General features: G+C 35.2%; 1 protein-coding gene across 1 annotated transcript in view; it reads left to right on the plus strand.

Annotated features, from left to right (window-relative positions):
- Vps13D (vacuolar protein sorting 13D) overlaps positions 1-22233 on the plus strand; it is a 1260195-nt gene that overhangs the window by 957323 nt on the left and 280639 nt on the right. The window contains exons 62-63 of the mRNA XM_090393926.1: positions 1168-1343; positions 14767-14963. Coding sequence (XP_090250052.1) covers positions 1168-1343; positions 14767-14963 — 373 coding nt within the window. The remainder of the gene's footprint in view (positions 1-1167; positions 1344-14766; positions 14964-22233) is intronic.

Here is a 22233-nt window from a genome sequence, read left to right on the forward strand (position 1 = left end):
TGACCAAGTGAAAAATAAACTTTCAACTTCTTTTTTCTTTCTTTTATAATGTCACCTGATGAAGACAGTTACAGGCCGAAACTAGTAGTGTTTTTATATTAAAACCTTTTTACTTAAATCTCGGTTCTAGTCATTCAATTCTTCATATATATATATATATATATATATATATATATATATATATATATATATATATATATATGTGAGATGTTACTGTAGTAAATCTATGACTTAATATGAGGAAAATCCCTGAAGCAGAGGGAATCTCTCACTTTTTTTTTTTTTTTTTTTCCCATCCAGCTGTGCTTTTTAATGAGATCTTTGGAACCCCAGTATATTGTACAAATCCATTGAAAGCATTTCCAAATCAGCAGCTTCCAGATAGATTAATTTGCAGAACAAATTACATAGCAAAATATAAATAATTGCCAGAATTAACCATCCCTTCTTATGTTGCTGGAGGATATGTAAATTACCTCATGTATCAAATTTAGCTTGCAATTTTGTCACTGTAGAGATTGTGTGATGTCTTAGATTAGGCTATCAGAGTTCACTTATGTATGTGTGAATCTGGCAGGTGAAAGGTTTGTAAACCTGCAGTATATTAAATACCATGTGGGATATAGGTTTGTTAATCTAGGAAAGACCAAACACAGATAATTTTACTGCTACTTCATGCCTCCACTAAACAGGCCATTTGATCTCACACCAGTCACAAAATATCTTCACAGCCTAAAGACATTTACAAATATCTATGCTGACAGTGAGCTTCCAACCTACTGTTTGTGAGTTAGAGAAGTGAAACACTAAATACTTGGTCATAGCTCAGCCTAAGTGGAAATCTACTGAAATACAATAAAATTTGGTGTTTCTTCATCTGTAAGTGAAAGTGCCAAAATTGTGTTGGTAGAAGTTTCAAAGTATTTGATTTTACTATGTTGTAGTAAGTCTATCCTTCTAATGTGGATATAATATAAAAAATAGCTCTAAATAATAAAAATGAAGAACTTTCATCCGATTCAGCTGTTAAATTTGTTTAATTACTTTCATTTAATATTTGTCATTTTTTTATTTTTTATTAATGAAGGTTAAAATCTCAATTTGTATTTTTGCTGAATTTTGATTAATCTTATGTATTTTTAATTATGATTTTTTTTATCCATTTAGAATCTGGTAGGACGTCATACTTCATTCACTGCAGTTCAGACATGTAGTCTTCCTTTCCACTGGCCTCGACTTGACTTAGACAACTTGCTGTGTGTACGCCTGGCTGATATAGCTGGTTGTCATTGGTCTGGTGGATTTACTATTGAAATGATTGATTCCTTCCACATAAATATGAGGTAATTTGAAGTTTACTTATATCTTCATTTGTTTGATTGCTCCATATTTTTTTTTTTTTTTCAAATTTAAATGCAAATTTTGCTATATTTTTATTGAAACATAGTCATATGGTTATTGATGGGTGATGTTAATTTCATTTATGCTGGAATTCACACTATTTGAATGCTCTCTCCAGTAAAGGCTAGGTGAGGAATAAACTGTAATCATTTAATCGAAATAGTATGCAGATCCAAATAGCAATGTTGCTGCAGACAGTGTTTTTCAGGTTCAGAACTTATGCATTTTACACAACAAACATTATCTTTAGTTCTCTGAACTACAAATCAAGTAGCAATACTACACAAACACCAAATGACTAATGTGATGCACCATTTGGTGAATGTTCCATCATATTAAGCCCCATCATACTATGTTCAGCATATTGAAAGTTTTTTAAAGATTAAACTTGGTTTCATCCTTTATCCAAGTGTAACCAAACAAAGTTTGCACGTGAAGTAATTTATGACTGGCTACTTGTATAGACAGGCTAATGACTTCACATCAATTGCCTTCATATCCCATAATGCAAAACAAATATCCTTATGGATAAGTATAATGCTATGCATTAAAAGAGAGGGATCAGACCCAGAAGTGATACCAAGGTTGAAGTAATGCAGAAGTCATAGCCATTTCCTTTATCCAACTCAACTGTTGATCTGTTATAAAAAGTTAGTAAATTACTAAGACTTTGTTGGACCTTCACAAAACCATGTTGACCCTCACACAGTATCATGTTTTTATCTACCCATTCTTGAATTCTCTTTTTTACCAAATTTTTCTAGTACTTTTGCCACCATGCCTCAGATACTGATTGATCTAGAATTTGCTTCTGTAGTCTTAGAACCTTCCTTATGCAAAGGAATAATTATTGCCTTCTATCCGTTCCCTTGGAACTCTACCATAGCTGAAACTTAAAGAGCCTATTCAAAGATGTTGCCAGTTCTCTTGCACATTCTTGCAAAATCCTAGCTGATATCCCATCTTATCCCATGTCTGTATTTACATTGACATTCTGCAATATTGTAAGAACCTCCAATTCATCGACCTCTGTTCCCACATTAGTGTCTGTCACATAGGTAAAAGCAGTAACCTCATTATGATGATATAACCTTGCAAAATGGTCGCTCAGTAACTCAACTGTTTTTCCGTTTCTGTCCTCTTGTGACCATCATCACCCATTAAGGTTAATCTTTTATAGTCATTCTTCCTCTTACTTGCCACATAAGGAAAGAATTCTTTGGGATTTGCTTTGGCCTGATCGGCTAGATTCTTCTCATAATCTGATTTTGCCTTCCTTACCATGCTTGTCATCTTCATTGCTGATCCTTGTACTGTTCATGAGTCAGTTGGTTACCTTTCTCATTTATACCTTCATTTTTTTTTTTTCAGCTCATGTTTAATGATATTACTCATCCATCTAACTCCTACCTGATTAACCCTCCTTACCTTATTCAAAAACATCTAATATGTGTAATTAATCGTTAACAAGATTTTGTTGTGTAAAGCCTCTATGTACCATTGCCCTTGATCATGTAAGTCTTATGACTCATGAAAATTGTTGGGTTTTAATTGTTTATTTTTAATAAACTCCTTATATTACAATGTGGACTCGATAAAGAAAACTTCCTAAATGTTTAAGGGTCATCTAGAGGAAGCAGTATTAAATTGTATACCTGTGGTAAGGAGGATTAATCAGGTAGGAGTTAGATGGATGAATAATATCGTTAAGCATGAGCTGCTAAAAAAAAATAAGTTTTTTTATGTGTGTGTGCATGCGCTCAAGGCTGATTTGTCTGTATGTAGAATGAAAAACCCAAGTTACCAGGAGGGAAAAACCCTGATACTTCCATATGAGAATGGCTAACTCACCTTCAGTTGACCCATATAAAGATTCTTCTCATCACAATGAGAATTGAACTTAGGCCATTTCCACTCAAAGGGCACAATGTACCATCATTCTTCCAATGGCAGTACGGGAGGCACTTGTATTTGACTTATATTCTTATGTTAGTCTATATTTTACCAAAACATAAGTAAACAAAGTTTTTCACAGAAGTATCTTCATATAATGAACAGCTGATGTCTCATCACCATTGTACTACTTGTATATGAATATTATGGATTTCCTAGAAGTAACTCTAATTTTTTTTCATTTTGCATATCCTGTGATTAGTTTGCTGTGCATTATGGACAAGTATGAACAAGCTTTGGTTTGCTTGTACTTGTGTAAAATATGGAGGAAAACAAAAACAGATTGATTTGTCAGGTGCAATAAAGACTTGCAAATGTTTATTTATATTGAATCCATGGAGGTGCCAATTCAATAATAATAATAATTATATATATATATATATATATATATATATATACATACTGACATAGTGATTCTGCCTGTAGATAAAGGCAAAGTTATGGTTATCCTTGACTCAGATGATTGACTACAAAGTTAGACTGCTTCTTAATACTGACACTTACTCCATTATGGATCATGGCCCTACTAGAGAGCTTCAAAATTGCATCAATTACCTTTTAAAAACCTATGAGTTTCACAGAGAAACCAGACTAGCTCTCCAATCTCATCCTCTTCCTCCACGTCTATTCAAGACTCCCAAAATTCATAAAATATACATACTTCTACATCCAATAGTAGAAGGGAAAGATTCTCCTGCATATCTTCTTGCCAGACATTTAGCTAAACTGCTTAAGGGCCTGACAGGACACTCAGCATCCTTAGTTCTCCAAGAGAGAACTAAGGATGCTGAGAACTCCAAGCATTTTGTTTCAAGTATAAGCAATATTATCCTTGATGGACATGACATTTTAGCAAGCTTTGATATAGTTAATCTGTTTATCAATGTTCCTACTAATGGTCTGTTTGTAGAGTACAAGATAAATTCTCTAAGAAGGTTATGGCACTCCTCACACACTGTATTTTGTGTGGATATTTCAATTATAAAGTCACAATATACAAACAGAACTCTGATCTTAGTGGAACCATGGACTATCACTTCTGCTTTTTCATGAGTACCTGAATCATTAACACCTTTAACGTAAAATTCACCTATGAATTAGAATCTAATAGTTCACTTCCATTTCTGATCCTTCTAAGGCATCAGGAAAATTAAAAGTCTCCATATTTCCAAAGCTTACACACATACTGACAGATATCTACATGCCTCTTCCCATCATTATAGACCTCAAAAATTGGGTATTATTTCCACACTAGGAGCAAGAGCCTGCTAACTCATCACTGGCAAGGATAAACTGGCTAAAGAATATTCACATTTAAAAAAACACTTTCCTTCAAAATGGCTATAATGACCACACAACCTTCATGACATGAGGTGGTAAGGTCAGCATGAGACCAGCGAAATTTCTAATGAAGTAAACAGAGGATTCAAACTAGCAAAAATACTTAAGGAATATAAAATTAAAGTAGTATTTACCCCCTTTATCAAGATCAGATCACTACTCCGATCCCCAAAACCTTGATGGAGCCCACCTCTCATTATCTGGGTGTTTATCAGCTATGGTGCAATTGACAGTCATCTTACTATGGGCAGACGCAAACAAAAAAATCAGTTGAAGAACATGTTTAAGATATTGAATATCATGGGAATGAAGCCTCAGCTTTATCATCATATGTGCCCTCTTCAGCTGACCCACAAGATGCTTCACAAATGAGACATCAAGTTTTATGGGATAAATCAGAACTGTTACACCGTTGCTATGACACAACGGAGAGAAAAGTATGGGCATCTTTGGAAATGGCATTAGCTTCTCACCATCTAAATATTAACCCAAATATTAACTTGTTTGAATACATCCTATCTTTCATTAGCCAAACGTGCACATGAATGTGCAAAACGTTCTGAACGATGCAACGTGCAATTAAAAATATTTTAAAATAATGTCTGTTTCTTCTGTAGCTGCATAATAGTTGTCACCTTTGTTAGACCTTACTGTTTTGTCTACAAGTTTAAACTGTCCCTTACATCATACAAAAGCAGTTATACATGCAAATATAACTGTGAAATTTCAATCAACTATCCTAATCTAAACAATAATGATGGTCTAAAAATCCCAAGAATATGAATGGCATGCATTTAGTCAACATAACCCCTTTTTTATTTTCCGAAGTTCCCCAGTAAATCCTCATTTTAGAACTCTAAGCAATGATTTCAGCTGTTATTTCATATATTTGCCACCATCAGTACTGTTTTTTGTTTTAAGTTAATAATCTCTTGCCTAACAAATAAAAGGGCTCTAGCTTTGATGTAATAGTTTTTTTCACTATAGGTCAGGCTAATAGTGTTAACAGTGACTGAATTACTGTTACTTTAGCATACTATGTGTATTGTAATATAACTTGTCACTTATGTGTATGTGTGTGCATATGTATGAAAGTTCAAACATACAGTAATTATTTTGGTTTATGTTGTTGTTGAATCTGTTGAAAAGCTTCTAGATATGGCCTATGGCCATGGGCCTGTAGAACTGCTTTAGCAGTCTGTTGAACTTTGATGGATTAGAGCTTTTTGATAGGGTTATTGTCAATTTTCAGCAATTGCTGGACAAGAATAGATATGAGAAGGTGTTAACTGTTCTGATTTTGGTTTATATTGAATTGAACAGTAGTTGTCTATGTAATTTATTATAATGAATGCTGATCATCATCATGTAACTATGAAAGAAAGGAACATACTATAAAGGTAACCTAAGTAATACCTGATGATATTCCTATTAGGTAATGTTTTGTCTGATCACTTACAAATCATGTAAGTGATATGTCTTGTATACTTTAATATGAAGAACTGGTTTTATATCTTTATAGCTGCTAAGGCACCACTACAAGACATGAATGAAATCTTTAAAAAGTCTTTATTAATTTAAAGTATTAATTTTTTCATCTATAGTATCTCACAGAATAAAAAGCAGCAGCCAGCCTGAATGTTGAGATAAAATTTTTTTTGTTTATTTACTCCTCCAGTGAGAAACCTGTTCAGGGTGGAGGTACCTCCCAGAGAATAGTACTGGCCATTCTTATGTTTCGTCTTCATTTATTCTTTTCTTCTAGTATTATTTGATTTTCTGGTATTCATGTTATCACCATGATCCAAAGATCTGCTGCCATGTTCGTTGTGTAATGCAACTCCTCCATAAAGGAAGAGGTTGGTTGTCTTTTGCTAATTTTGCTCTTAGTAAAGCAAAACATGTAGTGCCAATTTTGTGTACAAGATTGGGATAGTTGCGATTGATCTATCAATAGGATATCTTGTTACAGTATGCTTGCAGTCTCCCTTCACCTAGAGTAACATGTTCTTCCACATGCCTTCCCAAACATTTTCTACTGTCAACCTAATAGTTTCTTCACCATCCTCTTCCCATTTAAAATTGGAAGTAGAAGTTAACAGCTATGGAAGTGATCGTTATCCTGTAATGTCTGTTATGTGTGAACAACTGTGTATTCAGTCACAGATATGGAAAATAGATTATTATTATTCAGGCCTCCATGGAGTCAAAAGACTCATTGTGGGAGGTCCTTCCTAAGAAACACAAAGTCTATCATACCACTCCTTGAACTCATTGACCGTTCTCGCTCTCACCACTCCATCAGGCAATGCATTCCATGGTTCAACTACCCTTCATGCAAAGAAACCACTCCTCACCCTCTTGCTCACAGTTTCCTTTCGTAACCAAGCGAAAGATCTCCCCAGTGTCAACCCTGTAACCACCTCTCAAAAGTCTCAATCATATCACCTCTCCTTCTTCTATCCACCAAACTCTGCAGTCCACATTCCCTCAGCCGATCCTCATAACTATCATTGTACAGTCCTGAAACCATCTTTGTTATCCACCTTTGTACCCTTTGTAATCCACAGTTAATTTATCCCCTTCAAATCCTGGGGACCAAATCTGAGAACAATAGTCCAAATGTGGTCTGATCAGGGTCTTATACAACGGAATGATATCTGTTTTATCTCTGCAGGTCAGCGTCCTTTTCATTATTGCAGCAATCCTCTGTGTTACCTTCACCACCTTTGCAATATGTCCCCTAAATTTTAGGTTTCTACCAATCGTCAACCCCAGATCTCTTGTATCCCCCTACTTCCTCCAGTATAACTCCTCCCATAGAGTATGCACTGTCCCATCGATGTTTCCCAAACCTCAAGACGTTACATTTTGTTGCATTAAACCGACATCCTCATTCATTTGCCCATCTGTCTAGCTTATTCAAATCCTCTTGCGGGGCTGCCGCATCTGCACTATTACTAATAACCCTTCCCAGCTTCGCATCATCTGCAAACAACTGAATATCCCCTTGCAATCCATTGACAATGTCATTGATATAAAGGTCAAACAATATAGGTCCCAGTACTGAGCCCTGTAGAACGCCACTTGTAACCCTCTGCTTCCTTGAAACTGCCCCACCATACACAACTCTCTGATACCTATCGGACAGCCAATCCTGAATCCAGTTGACCAATCTGACATCCAGACCCATGTGCTGCAACTTAAATATCAGATCAAGCGGACTAGAGTATATAATCATCAATGACTTAATTTGATTTGATTTTGGAACAGTGAATTCCTCTTCAGTTAATAAGTACTCAAAACCTCAAGCCATATCTGGCTTTTCCAAACCTTGGTTGAATTCAGAATGAAAAGCAGCTAATAAAGCTCAAAATAAGGCTTAGAATATCTTCTGTAGGTATCCCACTACATGAAATGTAATTAATTACTTTCAAACATGCGCACTCTGTAGCTTATTATTTTCACCATCATAGCAAAAAAGGATTCCTGGATCCAGTTCACCAGACCCACAAACATGAAAGATGTCTGGGGAAAAAACCTCAGGAAAACAAATATCAGATATTCATATTTTCGAATTTAGGGACACAAAACACACATGTTGAAATGATTATTTTACTTATTATTAATAAAATAACACTTGATGTTTTGACCCCTGTATTGAGGTCATCATCAGAAGGATACATGTGTATAGGAAACCAAGCTACATGCTTTTGCACTCTATAAAGGTAAATTAAATCTATGCTGTTAATCTTTTTCTTAGCCTGACTGCTAGTGAAAAAAAATAAAATTTAAAAAAAAAATTTTTTAATAAATAATTAATGAATACATTAATTATTTATTAAATTTATTTATTTATCTGCTAAAGTCCTCCTGTACTAAGATAACTAAGATTCTTCTGGATTTGTACAGATTGTTATACTACAGTTTTCTTCTGGACTTGTACAGTTCAATTTGCTATTGAATGTTAAGGGCGGAAAAAAAACACTTTACCAAATCTCCTGTAGTTGCTATAAAGGTTGCAAATGGGTACTCCACATCCTTGGAATGGTTAGACCATGATTTTTGTTCAGATTTGGATTATGTTTGAGCATTTCACATGCTTTTTTAAATTTCCTCTCGAACCAGGTTTTGGTGCAGTGTAGGGACTTGGTACCTTTCCAATCAATTCTATATTATTTAGAGTGCATGGTCAGAAAGGCTGGTTTTTTCAAAATGGAGGTATTTAATGTGTCATTTGTGTTCATTTTTCCTAATTGGGATGGTTCGCCTTGTTTTCCCTATGTATGGTAGGTTATATGTTCATTGTATTTTGTAAACTCCTGGGTGGGCTAGGTGTGGAAGAGGATCTTTGGAAGAACTGAGTAGGTGTCTTAATTTTGTCGGGGGTTTAAAGGTGATTTTGATGTTGTATTTGTGTAGTGTTCAGTCTATTTTTTCAGAAATGCCTCTAACATAAGGTATGGCAATAGCATTCTTGAAATCTTATTTGTTTTTAGCGGTATCTCTGTGGAGGATCTTGTGAATAGTTTTTTTTACTGTATCCATTTTTCATAAATGTATGGTTGATGATCTTGTATTCCTGGTTTAAAACTTGTTCATTTGAACAAATCGTTTGAGCTCTGTGTTTAAGGGTGCTTTTGACCCCTAGTTTTTGTGTTGGGTGATGATAAGAATTTTTGTGTATGTACTGGCCTGTGTGTGCAGGTTTGCTGTAGACTGAGAAGGAGGGACAGCCTGAAGGAAGACGTGTGACGAGTGTGTCTAGGAACATAAGAGAGTTGTTTTTTCCCATTTCAATGGTGAATTGGATACATTTGTGTTGTTTGTTCAGGTGGCTAAGGTATGTATTTAGTGCTTCGCTGCCGTGGGGCCAAATGGCAAAAATATCATCGATGTATCTGAGCGAAATTTTGGGTTTTAGGCAGCTGATTCTAGAGCTCGTTGCTCAAAGTCTTCCATATAAAAGTTAGCTATTGGGGGGGGGGGGGGGGGGGAGTGGTGAGCCCATGGCTGTACCCTCTTTTTGAAGGTAAAAATTGTTTTGCTACACAAAATATCCGGAGCGGAGTACGTGAGCAAAAAGGGCTATGATGTCATTTGGAAATATGTTCTGTAGGAGCAAGATAGTATCATTGATTAGGACATCGATGAAAAGGGAAATTATGTCAAAGCTGATTAATAAATCTTGGTCATTCAATGTAATGTTTTTAATGTGGTTTATGAAGTGTTGTGTATTTTTTATGTAGGAAGGGGAATGACCTACCAATTCTTTGAGTGTGGCCACTAATTATTTGGCTAAGTGGTAATTTGGGCTGTCAATTCCTTCAACAATCAGACATAGTGGTGTGTCTGTTTTGTGTATTTTGGGCAGGCCATAAATTCTGGACGTGCAGGCATAATGACCATTTTGGAAAAACCGGCCTTTCTGGCCACGCACTCCAAACATACCATAGAATTGATTGGAAAGATACCAAGTTCCTACGCCGTATCGAAACCTGGTTCGAGAGGAAATTTAAAGAAGCATTTGAAATGCTCAAACATAATCAATCTGAACAAAAATGATGGTCTAACCATTCCAAAGATGTGGAAGACCTATTTACAACCTTTATAGCAACTACAAGAGATTTGGTGAAGTGTTTTTTTTCCCTTAACATTCAATAGCAAATTGAACTGTACAAGTCCAGAAGAAAATTGTAGTATAACAATCTGTACAAATCTAGAAGAATCTTAGTACAGGAGGACTTTAGCAGAGTTTATTGTAGTGTTTTTTATTTAATGTATTTATTTATTTAATTTTTTATTTATTTATTTTTTTTTTATCACGAGAGGTTTGGCTAAAAAAAGATTAATTAACAGTGTAGATTTAATTTACCTTTATAGAGTGCAAGAGCATGTAACTTGGTTTCCTATTCACATGTATCATTCTGATGATGACCTCGATACAGGGGTTGAAACATCAAGTGTTATTTTATTAATAATAAGTAAAATAATCATTTCAACAGGTGTGTTTTGTGTCCCTAAATTCAGAAATATGAATGCTGATCACCATGTAACCTTAAAAGAAAGAATAGCACCTTATGAGTCTGAAATTGAATGGATTGCAATTGCTCACTGAAAAGCAACGATGATACAATCAAGAGGATTTTTTTGCCAAAACATTGCCAACATTCTCTTATACTCATGAATTACAGGCTCTAAAATGTAAAACCATATATCACATGTTATTAATATATATGTGTGTGTGTGTATTCATTTTTAATATAAACTGACTATAAACCCGAGAATTATAACAAATTGAGATTTATTTGAAAACGCAACATGTTTCATCGAGATTGACTTCATCAGGCGTTAAGAACATAGAAAGATATTAAAAGACTGAAATAAACATTGAGACACTCTAAAGCTATACAATTATAAAGTTATGATATTCGACTGTAAATTACAGTTATTATGAACTTGTGCTATAGTCCGTGTTAAAGTTCTATTGTTGTACCCTTTCTTTTAGGCTTGCCCGGTGATCTTTTAGGTATTGCATCCGCTGCACCTGTAACTTACCGTACATTGGTGAAACAGGACGGACAATCCCTATACGCAAGAAAGAACACATTAGACACATCAAATATAACCATTATGGTGAAGCAGGCCTCTCAGACCATGCACTTAACACCTTACACCAAATCAACTGGAAAAGCACCTGCTCCTTATACCACAAAAACCTGGTACGAAAGAAAATTTAAGGAATCCTGCGAAATCCTGATAAACCACCCAAATATCAATAACAAAGATGGTATGAAAATTCCACGGATCTGGATGGCACACATTCAGCCAACCTAATATGAAAGATTCAACATAAGTCAGGACTCTAGCCAATCCGCTAGTATTAGAAACCATTCCAATCTAACTGGCTGGAATGATGTTAATATATGTATATAGTAGACAACACAAATAATAGGACTCTAGCGTTGATGTATAATTTTTTATTTTTTATTTTTAATTTTAATTTTTTTTTTTTCCCCACCAGAGGTCAGGCCAACAATTGTGGTAGCGGTTGGTCGGTGTCTTTAACGAACCAGTTTGATTGTAGTATAGCTTGTTTCTTGTGTATATTTGTACGCTCCAGAAGATGACCTTGACATAAAGGTCTAAACGTCGAATTGTAGATTTTAGTTATATTAAACTAAAGTTTTTATTCAAACACGGTAGTTGTCTCCATAATTTTCAAAAATGCATTCTATTGTTGTACACTTGTGCGTGTGTGGAACCACACGATCTCTAGTATCTGATAGTAGAGCTGAAAGAGTCAGGCAAATTATAGCTGAGATTATTGTTCATATGAAGAGGGTCCAAGGTGATTTCTTTTGACTCTACAATGCGCCGTTCTACCTCATCATGGCAAATGTGTAGGTTTGAAGTTATTGTCCAATTTACTTCATGTTGGTGGCTTTCGTTGTTCGTGTTTATTGAAAAGGACATGGCCTGACAGGGCAGTTGCTCTGGTTCTCTTATAAGCAATGTCTCTCTGGTGCTCCTCGAGACGTAGGAGAATAGATTTCTCCGTTTGGCCATAGTAAGGTTTTCCGCACTCACATGTGACTTTGTATACACCTGAAAATTGTAGAAGGTTGTGAGATTGTTTATAGTTGGTGAAACTTGATCTTATTTTTGGAAGAGTCGAGAAGCACGTTTGTATGTTGAATTTCTTTAAGATTCTACTCAGTTTTTTGGATTGTTTGCTGATATATGGCAAAGAGATATAACCTTTGGAGTCGTTCTGTATCTCTACGTTGACAGTGGGATAATTGTTTGTTGATACTTTTTAAAGAGTAGCCATTGCTTTTAAAGGTCCATTTAAGATGTTGTAGTTCTTTTTTAGTTCTTCTGACATTGCAGATCTTGTACGATTCACAAGAGTTGATATAATACCCTACTTTTGTGCTGGATGGTGATGTGAGGACGCATGCAAATATCTGTCCGTGTGTATTGGCTTTCTAAATATAGAGACTTTTATTGATTCAAGCATCTTGGTGAGTTTAACATCAAGGAAACAGAGGGAACTATTTTCTTCAATTTCCATGGTCGATTTTATATCCTGATGGATGTTGTTTAAATGGTTGAGAAACCTGTGAAGATTCTCAATACCATGCTCCCATATGAGGAATATATCGTCCACATTTCTAAGCCAAATTCTTGGTGTTAAACTAAAAGAGGAGATTGCCTTTTGTTCAAAATCCTCGAAAAAAATGTTGGCTAATATAGAAGAGAGGGGGCTTCCCATAGCTAATCCTTTGACCTGTTTATATAGTTTACCTTCGAATTCAAAATATCCAGAGTTTACACAGTGAGATAGTAGAGAGAACATTTTATTTGAAATCTTCTTCTTTAAATATCCAGAGTTTACACAGTGAGATAGTAGAGAGAACATTTTATTTGAAATCTTGTTCTTTAAAACATGGAGAACTTCTTGTGTCGGAATGTTGGTAAAGAGTGCTACCACGTCAAAGTTCACCAAGATGTCAGAAGATTTGAGTTTAAAGTCCTTGATTTTAGAGACAAAATCTGTAGAGTTTTTAATATAAGAAGAAGATTTTCCTGCATAAGTTTTTAACGATGGCGCGAGATATTTAGATAATCTGTAGGTGGGTGAGTTGATGCTGTCCACTATAGGTCTCAGTGGGTAGTTTTCTTTATGTACCTTAGGGAGATCATAAAGCCTTGGAATCGGTGGGTGTAAAGAACGGATAGAAAGCTGTGTATTTCGTGGAATTTCTGTGGTCTTTTGTAGGTGATTATTGGTTCTATTGTGTATTTCTCTTGTTGGATCCCTCTCAATTTCCGAATAACTATCTGACTCTAACAACGTTAAGATTTTTTCTCAGTAGTCTGTTTTATCTAGAACTACAGTTGCATTCCCCTTATCAGCTTTTAAGATGACGATATCCTTGTTAATCCGTAGATTTTTAATTGCAAGTCTCTCACCAGGGGATATATTATCAGAAGGAGGTTTTGCGTTGTTGATTGCAAGAATTGCTTCTATGCGAAGTAAACTCGTGTCTGCGGTAGGAAGTAGGAAAGCTGCTTTCTCCATCTTAGTTAAAAGTAGTTCTTTAGGAATGCATTTTGGTGCCAAAATGCATTCCTAAATATTAGTGTGTGTGTGTGTGTGTGTGTGTGTGTGTGTGTGTGTGTGTGTGTGTGTGTGTGTGTGTGTGTGTGTGTACTAAAAAATTTTAAATTAGAGCATATTAGCCCTGATTTTACAGTTTCTTTTTCATTATCATTTACTTTTTTTTTATCTTGACTAATGATTTATACCATGGCTTTAGGTAATTTTTTAACTGTTATGGTACATGGAAGCCTAAGTTGCGGTTGTGACAGAAAAAATAAAACAATAACATCTTTTTAAATGTTTTAAAATGTGTGAAAGTTAGCTCCTTTCTTATATTTGTAGTGTAAGTAATGAAGTCCCAAGCTTGGATTTTTTTATTTTTTATAATTATAGAAGAGAAAACTCTTCCCAGACAAAGGCTAGTATAATATATTATATTGATTAATTGCATGCATTTGCCCAACTGGTTGATTAATTGCATGCATTTGCCCAACTGGTTTTGTCTGTTTCTTGCACAGATTTTGGCAAGAAACCATGCCACTTTAGTATGAAATCTGCTAACATATATTTAAATGAAAAGCCCATATGATATTTCATCTCTTTGTAAATGAAGCTAAATGCATATTCACAGGATTTGACTTCAGGTTGTTTCAGGTGAATGACTTCTGCTGCTGTACAATAGAATGTTTTTTTACATCTCTTGTTCTGCAAAGGGTTGGCACTATATTTTTGTTTTGTGTGTATATATATATATATATATATATATATATATATGTGTGTGTGTGTGCTGACTAACAGTATGTATACTGTACTGTATTTTATAGCCCTTTTTCTTTAGAGTCAGATTTTCCTGCTTAGACTTCCATATTTAACTCAAAAATAAGTGAGGGAAAAAAAAGTCTAATTATTTACTAATGTATGTATTTCTGCTTGTCGTAACCTACTTTATTTGTCTTTTCAAGAGATGATCAGCGGAGGCATTATTTCTTGCGAGTAGAGGTTATTCTACAAGGGGCAACCTTTTTTATTGTCTTTAGTGATACGGATAAAATGCCACCTCCCTTTCGAATTGATAACTACTCTGAAGTTTCAGTGACTTTTTATCAAACTAATGTATCTGAAGAAAGATTAAAAACCTTGGTAAAGTCTCATACATCAGGTAAACTTCTCAAACATTTTTCTTTTAAATGTTGTTCTCTTTCTAGTGAGCTTTGTAGTTTTGTTTTGTTTTTAAGTGTAATTCTTTTAGGCTTTTAAAACATAAATATTAATAGGGATGTCAAATCATTTGTAAGGCATATGAAGTTTGCTAACATTTTTTTGCTTTGTCTATTTTGAAGTATCTTGAGGCCTCGATTATTCCCGTAGCTACATGCATAACTGTTCAAAATAGTCATTTAAAGGTGTAATGGATGTGTCATACATATAAGCACTGTTCTCAGCTCTGAATATTACTTGATTTGGAAAATATATATATAAACACATATATGGGAAGGAGGGAAGGTTCTGATAAACACCTAGAACAAAAAATAATATTAAAGCAACTAATATAAATATAGTGGTATATTTATACTGGTGTAAATGATAGTGGAAACACAAGAAAGAACATATCTTAAAATACTTTAATCCCTATGGTTCATCAAATTGTAATAATTTTTATTTTAAGATATACAGGGTGTTCGGGATAAATTTGACAGTTTCGTAAGGAAAAAGAAAATCTTCTTTGTATCTATTAAATTTAATGAATTGACAAAAAAACATTACAGGCAGAGTTAATTACAATACTATCAACAAGATTTACTCAAAATAACCACTATTAGCATCGATCACAGCTTCAATTCTGCTTCGGAACCTCGAACAAGCTGATGCTACAGTTTCCCTTGGAAGGGCCGCAAAAACTGTTTTAATTTTATCCATTAACTGGGCTTTTGTATTACTGGAAGTGCGATTGGTGTCTTTTTCAACTGCACCCCATACAAAATAATCCATGGGGTTAAGGTCTGGGGAGTTTGGAGGCCAAACATTTGGACTGGTGAAGTCGTAGAAATTTTCAGACAACCATTTTTGACTTTTCCCAGAGGTGTGGCAAGGGGCCGAATCCTGCTGCCATACATACGGCCTACCATTGGCTACCCTTGTTATCCAGGGCTTGACTACAGTTAGCAACTCCACGAACAAAGCCCGAATTCCAATGCTAGGGTTCTTCAACACCTGTTCCTGCAGATTTGCGAGGAATTCTGCTGTACGAACGCAATCAGATCGTCTGCTAGGGATCTTTCTTCTTGCTACATCCTCGTAGTCACCATTGCAAGTCTCTAGTTCATGCCTGATTGTTTTTACTGTATTCAGGGAGCATTGGGCAGCAGTCGTAATATCCTTATTTTGATGGCGGGCACGAATCATCATGATACAAGTTATTCTCTTCCATGATTCAGGTGGGTTCCAGCTATCCATCCTTTCTGACATCTTGTATATGAATGAAGAAGGGTCCAAACTTTTAAATGAAGAGAAGTGTGTGTTAATACATGTAACTTACGGAAAAATATAATTAATTATAAATATGTCAAATTTATCCCGAACACCCTGTATAAGAAGACATGCCAGAGGCTGGTGTGAACCATCATCAAATTTTTTGTGCTGCAAGAAAAGTCCGAAACTGAGATTCACCAAACTTTGTGTGAGACTTCAGTGGCCTGTGCCCCAGCATATTTAACAGTTGCTAGATGGTGTGGCCAAGTTTAAGACTGGGCATCCTGAGACAACAGATGCCCCTAGGTCAAGAAGACCTTCCACAGCAGTCACATCTGAAAACATCGATGCAGTGCATGCCATGATCCTTGATGATAGATGAACACCAGCTAAAAACATTGTAAAGACTTTGGGGATATCCAGAGAATGAGTTGGCATCATTATCCATCAACATCTGGACACGCAGAAGCTCTCAGCGAAGTGGATCCCAAATGTTTCAATGCCAACCAAAAAAGAGAACATGTGCTGTCATCTAAAGGGATTTTGGGTCATTTTGAGCAATCAGGTGCAAATTTTTTGTCTTGTATTATGACGGTTGATGAAACGTGGCTTCATCAAGGTATATTATATTTGCCAAGAAATTATCTTCATATTATAATATTTTATTCAGGCATAAGCAAATAAAGTTTGCACAAAAGGGATAATGTTAGTAGAAAAGAAAAAAAAAAACCTGAAGAATAGAAGTAGAGATAGAAAAAAAAAGCCTCAGCTCCTTTTTATGTATGAAATCATCTGATTTTTCCCAGTGGATGCATTGGAAGAATTGTTTCATTTTGAGCATGGAAAATTGTGAAATATTTTTGGACTGTTAGAGTGAATGAAAGCATTAATGTATTGATAAGTTAGAGCATTTCAAAATTTCAGCTAGTGTTGCCAGTAGTAAACAAAAATCACATGGAAGTGTTGATCATTATAACAAAGGGAACAGAGTGTAAGAACTTAAGCAAGAGTAGATAAAAAGGATAAGTGAAATAAAGCATCTGGAAGATGAGATTGAACATCTATAAAAGAGATGTGAATGAGGAGGGAAAATTTAGTGTTACGAAGAAAGAGTCAGAGGGAAATTGTATATCATTGTGTGGAGACTAACTCATTAAAGATGTGATGACAAATAAAGTACACAAAACATCCTTTCCTGGTGGAACACTGATACAAATAGCTTATGCTTTGCAGAGGAGGAAAGAATGAGTATCAGAATTATTGGTAGTCAGGCACAAATGACAGTTGGTTGAAAAAGTTGTTGTAGAAGGTAATAGATAATAGTGGTGTTGGAAAAATTGTTAGCATGTTGCCCAGATAAAACAGTAGTGACTTGAGAGTGGAGATAATGAATTGCAAGATAGCTGAGTTGTGCTGTATAAACAGAGTTCAGTTTGTGAATTTGAAGGAAAGTTGGAATAGTTTAAAATTGATGCAGAAAGGTGAGGGCAAGGCAGGTATGAATGATAATCAGGATCAGGGAAATAAGAGTGGTCAGACCAAAGTGAGAGGTGTGGTATAGCAGCTAGAATATAAAATGTTGATGTGGATAGAATGGCTTCACAGACCAATGGATTATTGTTTTGGAATACAAATTTAAGAAGCATTCAAAATAGGGGAGCTACATTTGCTGCATCATTGGTTGAATCGGTATGCCCCAAAGATAATCAGTATCAGTGAAACTTGGTTGTCTGCAGACGATGTCGGGAATAGAAATGGACGGATACAATTTTCCAGATGGATAGAAAGGTGAAAAGAGGAAGAGAAGTACTGTTATGATTGTAGATTGTAGAGAAATTGTGTCTGCAAAGAGTAGAAGTTGATAGTACAATTGCCAATTTTGAATCTGTGTTGTGTGAAGTTGAAATTAACAGATTTGATAGGATGTTATCATAGGCTAGGTAATGCAGTGAATACTGATTGTGAAATGCTTAGGCAACTTGGTTGGATGTGTAAAAAGAAGGTGATCCTGATGCAAGACTTCTTCTCTTGACATATGAGAGAAGAAGCTAGAGGTTTTAGAGTGTTGGATTTGGTGAGATCTTCACAAAATTTGGTTGTCGGTGAGGTATCAACACTCCTGATGAGACCTTCTCTCAGCATGTGAGAGAAGAAAGTAGAGGTTTTAGAGTGTTGGATTTGGTGTCTTCACAAAATTTGGACGTCAGTCAGGTATTAATACTGCCACCGGTTGGTGCTAGTGACCACAGGATACTTGTTTGGGAAGTGGTGGAAAGAAAAGGTTATTGCCAAAAAAGAGGATATATATGTGGAATTATAAGGCAGGTGATTATGGGTGGCTTTGTAGTCAACTAGCATCAGTGCATTGGATAGATGAGCTGTGCGAAAAAGATGTTGGAAGTGCATAGGAATTCATAAGGCCGTATCTAACACAAACAATGTATAACTGCATACCAAGAATTAAGAAAATAAATAGAGTAGGAATGAAATGGATGAACAGTGAAATCAAGCAAGCTGTATTGTAAAAGAAAATGTTATGGAGGTAATTCAAGACATTTGGTGAGCAGATCCATGAGGAGCATAAAGTGCAGGCTAGGAAGGTGACAAGTATGGTAAAGAAAGAAATGGTGCAGTATGTGAGGAGATGAGCTGTTAGGCCAAGGTTAATTGAAGAGAATTATTCTGCTATAATTTATGTCGCTCCCACCCACAAAAGGTTATTTTTATACCTATAGTACATTTTGTACCTTTGATGGGCTAGGGATTTGTTTTCTATTTTTTATCAATTTTATATATATTAGGGTTACCAAGTAATTTTATAAGCTTGGTTATTTAACTCATAATCCCAAGTAAGCAAACAGTTAAGTTTGTGCCTGAAACATAGTTCAAGTCTAAAGATGGTACAACAACATTCAAGTCTAAAGATGGTGTTGTACCATCTTTAGACTTGAACTATGTTTCATGTGCAAACTTAACTGTTTGCTTACTTGGGATTAGGAGTTAAATAACCAAGCTTATAAAATTACTTGGTAACCCTAATATACAGTATCTCCAAGTTAAAAAATTAATTGCATATATATATATATATATATATATATATATTTTTTTTTTTTTTTTTTTTTTTTTTACATAATCCAGAAAACCTGCTCTAGAGACCAAACATGGAACTTTCTCACACTGAGGGATGATGACATTCATCTCCCACCCAAGACAGTCACAAACAGGCATGCCTATAGCATAATTTGAATCTGCAGTCTATCTGGAGATCAGGTATGCTAACCACTTGGTTAGCGAACTCCAGGGAGTCCAAAGACTCATCGAGGGAGAGCATGCCGACAGCATCGAATGATTGACCACCTTCCAACTACTAACTGCTCAAACTTGTTTAACTTTTTGGGAGCCATTAGTAGCAGAGGATCTACCAATCGACCAACCTTTGCTGGCAAATGTAATAGTGGAATTATTTAATGAACACGTCATCAGTTTATATCATACTGGTGTAAATGATGCTGTGCAATATGTAGATGGGATGCAAATATTAGGAGAGTTGGAAATATAAGAATCATAGGTATATCAGGTGTTGATTGGGTTATACGTTAATAAAGATATGGGAATGGGATTACACATCACCACATATTTTTAAAAAATGCGCACAACAGTTAGCTGTGTCCTTGACCTGGTTATTTAATGAAAGTCTTAGTGGGTATGGTTCCTAAGGAGTTGTTATGATGGAGCATTGTCACAAAAAGGAGGGTAACTAGTGGTGTGCCCCAGTGTTTTGTTCTTGAGTGCCTGCTGTTTAACTTGTTTGTAAATGATATATCATGTGGACTGACTGGGAATCTTCAGTTGTTTGCTGATGATGCAAAGTTGGGGAGAATTATAAGTAGCACTGCTGATGTTAATTTCCTTCAGCATTAGTAAGTACCTATTAACTTTACAAAAATAGTGGCAAAGAAGCGTACACCAGGAATGCAGAAAGTTTCAACTCAGAGATCGAGTTCTTTTCCCTGTACTTTTCGCAGTGGATATGATGTGACAGTTGTTATGCGTATACACCCAAACATGTTAAAGATTTATGGAATGTTAGATTAAATGAAAAAACAGGAACATATTGTTGTGTATTACGAGTGTTTGAAAGGTTAGAGAATTTCAAAAATGAGAACAATGTTACCAGGATAATCAGAAAATGTATGGAAGTGCCTGCAATGATAATAAATTGAAGAGCTTAAGCAAGAGTTAATGACAATAAAAAGTCAGAATAAACATACAGAGTAGCAAACTGAACATTTAAAGAAGAGATTAATTGATGTAAATGAGATGGAGGTTTGTAAGAAGAAGCAAGTATCTTAAGACAATAGATTGGCTTTATATGGTGATATAACTATTAAAGGTGTGGTAAATAATAGAATACATAAGACATGTTTTGCATAGTAGGAAGGAACAGTGTAGTGGTGAGCACAAACAATTTGGATAGTGAGGCAAAGAATATGGAAAAGGATTTGAAAAAGTTGTTGCAGGAGGTGAAGGCTAGTGAAATGAGAAGGCAGGCAGTGATACTGAATGACAAGATAGCTGAATTGTGTCAGGCAAAGAATATTCAATTTGTGAATGTGTGAAGTGAATTTGAAGGGAAATTAGAATGGTTCAAATCTGATGGAATGCATTTTGATGGGTTTGGTGTTGGACATTTGGAGTGATTGTTGTTTACTAAGAGTACACAGGGTTCATATGAAATTAGTACTACTAAGAATCAAGAGAGATTGGGAAACAGGTTGTGGAAGGACAGTGCAAAATGGTAGGAATGATAAGAATATGAATGAAATCAGGGGAAACAGGGATGGTCAGAATGAAGAGAATTATACATAAGAAGAGAGCGATGATTTTGATGAGCATTGAGCAAGTCAGTATGCCCAAAGATAATTGGTACAAGTGAAACTTGGTTGACTAAGAATGATATACTGTCAGGACTAGAAATGGTAATATAGAATTTTCCGAAAGAATAGGAAGGTGAAAAGAGGATGGGGAATACTGTTAATGATAGCAGAGGAATTATGTCCATCAAGAGTGGAAGTGGAAAATAGTAGTACCTGTGAAGATTTTGAAGCTATGTGGTATTAAGTTGAAATCAATAAAATATTGTATCTGATGGGAATTTTTTAATTGGCCAGGGAATGTGTAGAACACTGATTGTGAAATGTGTAGACAAATTAGTTGGGCAAGTAATAGGAAGATTATCCTAATGGGAGATTTTAATTAATTATAGGAATGTGGATTGGAAAGAAGTGATAATGTATATAAACTGCAGATTAGAAATGTGATAGGCATAGTTAAAAAAAGAAAAAAGTAGAACATGATAGAAGATTGGCCAGTCAGGACAAAACTAATCCAAGGGAATTTTTCTGCTATGTGGCAAACAAGATGAAAAATAATTATGGCAGGTTGACACTGGTGAATATTTATGGTAGCAGATATTTGATATGGTAACCATATCATTTGATGCAGTGGAATTATTTAGTGAACTGAAATAATACTGCTGTGAATGGGACTGTGCAATGTGTATAATGGAGGCAAGAATTAGGAAAATTAAAGGTGAAAGAGTCAGATGTGTATGAAGTGTTTTTTGGGTTAGATGTTAATAAAGCTTTGGGAATGGATGACATATAGTTATGGTAGCAGTGTAACCATATCAAATGATATGTTACACTAAATAAAACAGTGAATTTTATTTAGTGAACTGAAATCATACTGGTGTGAAAGATGCTGTGCAACATGTAGAATAGAAGCAAGGATTAGGAGAATTAAAGGTGAAAGATACAAATGTATATCAAGTGTTACTTAGGTTATATGTTAATAAGGCTGTGGGAATGGATTCCTTATCGCCATGTATTTTTAAACAGTCTTCAAAAGAGTTAGCCATCCTCTTGATCTGTTTATTTAATGAAAGTCTTGTAGTGTGG

Source organism: Typopeltis vanoorti, chromosome 6, assembly GCF_054136105.1.
Source record: "Typopeltis vanoorti isolate ZY-2024b chromosome 6, IOZ_Tvanoo_1.0, whole genome shotgun sequence".
In the NCBI taxonomy this organism is placed as follows: domain Eukaryota; kingdom Metazoa; phylum Arthropoda; class Arachnida; order Uropygi; family Thelyphonidae; genus Typopeltis; species Typopeltis vanoorti.